Source organism: Vombatus ursinus, unplaced genomic scaffold, assembly GCF_900497805.2.
Source record: "Vombatus ursinus unplaced genomic scaffold, bare-nosed wombat genome assembly UNPS02014817.1, whole genome shotgun sequence".
Classification (NCBI taxonomy): Eukaryota; Metazoa; Chordata; class Mammalia; order Diprotodontia; family Vombatidae; genus Vombatus; species Vombatus ursinus.
In genome coordinates, this window is record NW_020954595.1 from 13,080,303 (window position 1) to 13,085,628 (window position 5,326).

Genomic DNA, 5,326 nt, shown 5'->3' on the forward strand with positions numbered 1-5,326 from the left:
CTCTCTCTCTCTCCCCCACTCTCCCTCTCCCTCACCCTCTCTCTCCTCTGTATATTTGCCACGTACCCATGACTTCCTCCCAGGAGAACACAGGCCCCTCGAGGACAGGCTCTGCGTCCTTGGCTCAGCAGGCCCAGGCCCTGGCCCAGAGGACCAGTACGGCCACCATGTTGTTCCCTGGGGCTGTGGCTGCCTGCGGCGGGGGCTGTGTCTCTAGGCATGCCTGGGTCCTGGGTTCTGGCTTCTCTCCTCCTCTTCCTCTCCTGGTCTTGACCCTCCCTGCCCTGTGGGCCGTTCTGATCCTCCCCACAGGTGATCCTCGTCGCCAACGACGTGGCCAAAGAGAAGATCCCCGAGGAGCTGGGCCTGGCTCTGGTGCTGACCATTTATGAGGCTAAGGGTTTGGAGTTTGATGACGTTCTCTTGTACAACTTCTTCACGGACTCAGAGGTATTTGAGGTTCCCTGTGCGTGGGTGTGGTGAGTGGGAGGGAGGTGGGGACGGGGCGCTCAGACCAGGTGGAGGTGACCGCTGCTTCCTCGCTTCCCGCTTCCCTCCCTGCTGCCCGCTGCTGACACACTGGGTGCCACGTCCGGGGTGGTCCACGGCCATTCTGGCAGTTGCTCTTGCCTCCAGGATCCATCCGGAAGGACTTTGGCTGTGGGTGCTAGGTTGCCAGCCTTCTCTTTGGGGTGTCCTTGGCGGGAAGGCTTCACTTGGTGCCCACGACCTCTGGCCGTCTGGCACATGGAAGTGAGGCCTTCTGAAGGCCCCCGTCCTGTGCTCACCGCAGGCTCGGGTTGGCTTTCCCACATGGGCCATCTTTGTAGAGGAATGCTCGGTGTGTGGCAGATGCTGCCTTAGCACCAGCTTTTGTCTCGAGCTGATTTGGTGGGGGCTGGGGTTGGGGAGGCAGTTCCCTGCAGGGCTCTGGGGCCAGGCCTTGCTCTGGCCCTCCCGGCCAGTCTGTGCTAGAGTGTCCTGACCCACAGGGAAGGTGTGGACTCTGGTCCAGAGCGGGACGAGGGCCCTTGTCGGCCCCACGGCCCGGCTGAGCAGCATTCGCCAGCCCAGGAGCCCCTTTCTGCCTGGGGAGAGGGGAGCTAACTCTCCTGGCCTGCAGCGTCACCTTCCATCACTGGTGAAGGGAACAGGGCTGGGGGTCCTTCTACCGCCCCCTCCTCATAAGGGCAGGGGCTTGGCAGCTGGTCCCAGTGGAGGCTGGGGGGTTCCCGAGCAGCCCCAGGCCGGGCTGGAGGCAGATGAGAACCCGCCAGTTGTGAGAAAATGGCCCTTCCCCTGGGAGGGGGCAGGGGGAGGGCTGTCACTTTGGTGGTTTGCCCCTTCTCTGGCTTTGGAATGGATGCTCCATGAGGGTGGGCGTCACGTTGATGGTTTTGTCTGCATAACTCCCAGCCTTTGTCCTAGGGTCTGGCCTACGTTGGGCCTCCATCAGGGCTTGTTGAGGTGACCGGTTGAAGACCCTCTCCATGGCCCCTCCTAGAGCAGGGAATTAGAGAAAAGGAGGAGGGGGAGCCCCGGCCCATTGTTCTTTGGGGTGCCTCTCCTGCCCCAGCACCCCATGCCGGCTCTGCTCTTCTGGGCCCACTTGTGCCTTGGCATCTGCCAGAGGTATCAATTCCCTAATCCTAGTGCTGGCTTCTCTGTCTCTCTTGGTCGGGCAGCGGCTGGCCCTCTGCTAGCTTCTCTGTTTCTGCTGGGTGGTCTGGCCGGCTTGTAGCCGGCTTCTGTCTCTCTCTGACAAGCGGTCCAGCCTGCCCGCTGCCAGCTTCTCTGTCTGATGGGCGGTCCAGCTGGCTCCGCCGGCTTCTCTGTTTCTGCTGGGTGATCTGGCCGGCTTGTAGCCAGCTTCTGTCTCTCTCTGACAAGTGGTCCAGCCTGCCCGCTGCCAGCTTCTCTGTCTGACGGGCGGTCCAGTCGGCCTACTGCCAGCTTCTCTGTCTGACGGGCGATCCAGCCGGCCCACTGTCAGCTTCTCTCTCTGATGGGCGGTCCAGCCGGCCCACTGCCAGCTTTTCTCTCTGACGGGTGGTCCAGCTGGCCCTCCGCCAGCTTCTCTGTTTCTGTTGGGTAGTCTGGCCAGCTCGTAGCCAACTTCTGTCTCTCTCCGACGGGCGGTCCAGCCGGCCTACTGCCAGCTTCTCTGTCTGACGGGCGGTCCAGCCAGCCTGCTGTCAGCTTCTCTCTCTGACGGGCGGTCCAGCTGGCTCCGCCGGCTTCTCTGTTTCTGCTGGGTGGTCTGGCCAGCTCGTAGCCAACTTCTGTCTCTCTCTGTCGGGCGGTCTGGCCTGCCCACTGCTGGGCTGCTCCTGGCTCTGCCCAGGGGAAAGTCAGCCTTGCCCTAAGGACCACATCAGGACTCAAGGGAGAGGCAGGGGTAGAGTTGGGCCATCCCTGAAGACGTGACAGAATAGTGATGCTTCCTCACGTCAGCAGGCAGTCACAACTTGACAAAACTTAGTTGAAAATGAGGTTTATTACAAGAGAAATGAGCCCACATCCACATTTTTACATATTTTTACGTCCTCAGGACAGAGGAAGGAGGAGATCCCAGGAAGGGGTGTGGTGTGGGGAGGAAAGGTGCAGGAAAGGTGGGACGAGGATGGCCCCCCCCCAAAGGGGAGGAGCTAGACCGAGCCAAAGCCACATCCTGTGAAGAGAGGTGGGTCTGCTTAGTACAGGGTCCCAGCCTGGCGCAGACACCCAGGGACTGCAGCGTGGGGTGCACGTCTTGTCCGCTGAGGGGACTCCTACGGGCCCTGGGTCCAGTGTTTCTGGCAAATATGGCAACTCAAAAAGACATGTTCAGGGGACCCCTTGACAGTCCTGACCTCTTGAGCCTCTACAGAAACCCTCCCGTGTCTCTGGGAAGGTGCTGGGGCAGTGTTTGCAGAGATTTCCTCGGTTTAGTGACAGGCCGGCCACGGAGCCACATGGAGCAGACGTGGAGTGGGAGGGGCCTGGGTGGCAGTGAGAGGCCTCGGGCGGATCCCTGCCCAGATCACATGGGTCCTTGCTAGGCTCTGCCAGGGGCTGGACAGAGTGGTCAGGGGTTTGGGTTAGGTCCAGTCCTGGGATCTCAGTGACTTAGGGAGCTCTTGGTGTGGAAAGTCCCTTCACAGATGCAGGGTGGCCATCACCTGGGGTAACCTGCCCAGGGGCCCACCTTCCCATCGTGTCCAGCTAGCCAGGGTGGAGGGCTCCAGGAAGGAGTCGGGGCTCGCCTGCCTTGGGGGTGGGCCCTGTGTCTCGAGCCCCGAGCAAGGTGACTGACGTGGCATCGGGGGTGGGGGCGGCATCTCTTTGGAGGCTGCTGAGAGTAGTGGGGGGACCCCACTTGTGGACAGGCTGCTCTGAGGATGGCGGCAGGGGCGAGGCCCGGCTGCCACTCACATTTCTTCTCCCGTGATCACGCAGGCGTACAAAGAGTGGAAGATCATCTCCTCATTCACTCCGTCGTCCGAGGGCCGCAGCGAGGAGAACAAGCCGCTGGTGGAAGTGTCCTTGGAGAGGACGCCCACGTCCCCGAGCCGGCCCCAGCTGCTCAACATGGAGGCCTACAAGGTGAGCGTGCTCTGCAGCTCCGTCCTCAGGGTGAGGCCCGATTCCTGGTCTTGGGGCCTCTGATGCCTGCCCAGCCCCTGCAGGGCTTAAGGCCTGCCTGCTTGCGGGTGGACAGGCGGACGCTCCTGGCTGGGCCCTTTCTCGGCCCCTCCCCTCCCCGGCCCTTCAGCCCTCGAGGGGTCCGCCAGGAGAGTGTAGCCTGGGCCTGGTGACAGAGGGATGGGGAGGAAAGCCTTGTGAGGAGGGCAGATGGCGGGTACCATGAACGGAAGGGTTGGCGAAATGCCTGCCCTCCAGAGGCTTCCCCTCTCTCAAGGGGCAGATGGTGTCCGGAGCGACGCCTCACGCCGGCCTGTGCCTGCACTGCCTTACAGCTTCTCAATGGCGAGCTGAAGCAGCTGTATACGGCCATCACGCGCGCCCGCGTCAACCTTTGGATCTTTGATGAGAACAGGGACAAGCGGGCGCCCGCCTTCAGATACTTCATCAGGAGAGACCTCGTCCAAGTGGTCAAGACGGACGAGAACAAAGGTGAGGCTGGCGCCCAGGACCCCGGTGGGGCGTCCCCCTTCCCAGGTCCCCTGTGTGGGGCTGGTCTGAGGGAGGACCAGAGTTGGGCTTGCCCCTCTGCTGACCCCCGGAAGCCTCGCAGGACTCTAGCCCCCTGGGCTGGAGAGGCCCTGGCTCTGGAGTCCCCTCAGGGCCTGGGGTTCCGATCTTGATTCCCCGCTTACCCTGACTTTGGCCAGGTCCCTGGGCCTCTTTCCTCTTCTGTAAAAGGAGGGAATCGAACAGCATGACCTCTGAGGTATGCAGGCTGGGGCCCCTTCGGCCCTGCCCTGACCTTGGAAAAACAGGGCTGGGCCCGGGGTCTGGTCCTCTGCCGCCTCCGCCAGGCTGTGTCTAAGGCGGCCACAGCAGGGAGGGGCTTGAGGAGCAGGCGGCCGGGCACCAGCCGGGCACAGGATGCATGGTGTGTCCTACCTTCTGTGCAGACTTTGATGACAGCATGTTTGTGAAGACGTCGACCCCGGAGGAGTGGATCGTGCAGGGAGATTACTATGCCAAGCATCAGTGCTGGAAGGTGGGTCCTGAGGGTGCCGGAGGGCATGGGTCAAGGATGGGGAGAGGCGTGCCCTGCTCTGGCCGCCTGTGGCTGGATGGGCCCCTTTCTTACTGGCTGCCAGGCGCTCACTCATTCCCTTGCACACCGATTCACTCCCGCACTCACCCACTCATTCATTCTTTCATTCATTCATTCATAGTAATGATAATAACTAACACTTATATGGTGCTTACTGTGTTCCAGTCACTCATTTGTTCCCTCACATACTCATTCATTCACTCATTCATTCATGGTAATAATAATAATTAGCATTTATGTGGTGCTTACTGTGTGCCAGGCACTCATTTGTTCCCATGCATACTCATTCATTCACTCATTCATTCATTCACTCATTCAAAGTAATACTAATAACTAACACTTCTGTGGTTCTTGCTGTGTGCCAGGCACTCATTCGTTCCCATGCATACTCATTCATTCACTCATTCGTTCATTCATAGTAATAATAATAACTAACACTTATATGGCACTTACTGTGTGCCAGGCACTCACTCATTCCCTTGCGTACTGCTTCATTCCTTCACTCATTCATTCATAGTAATGGTAATAACTAACATTTATATGGCGCTTCCTGTGTGCCAGGCACTCATTTGTTCCCATGCATATTCATTCATTCAC

The 5,326-nt window shown here is 59.9% G+C and overlaps 1 protein-coding gene across 5 annotated transcripts in view; it reads left to right on the forward strand.

Moving 5' to 3' along the window:
- The window catches only part of TRANK1 (tetratricopeptide repeat and ankyrin repeat containing 1), a 58,015-nt gene that overhangs the window by 32,442 nt on the left and 20,247 nt on the right, over positions 1-5,326 (forward strand). For all 5 annotated transcript variants that reach the window (XM_027835829.1, XM_027835828.1, XM_027835830.1 and 2 more), the window contains 4 exons: positions 313-450; positions 3,439-3,585; positions 3,960-4,116; positions 4,581-4,669. In XM_027835829.1, the coding sequence (XP_027691630.1) occupies positions 313-450; positions 3,439-3,585; positions 3,960-4,116; positions 4,581-4,669 (531 nt within the window). The remainder of the gene's footprint in view (positions 1-312; positions 451-3,438; positions 3,586-3,959; positions 4,117-4,580; positions 4,670-5,326) is intronic.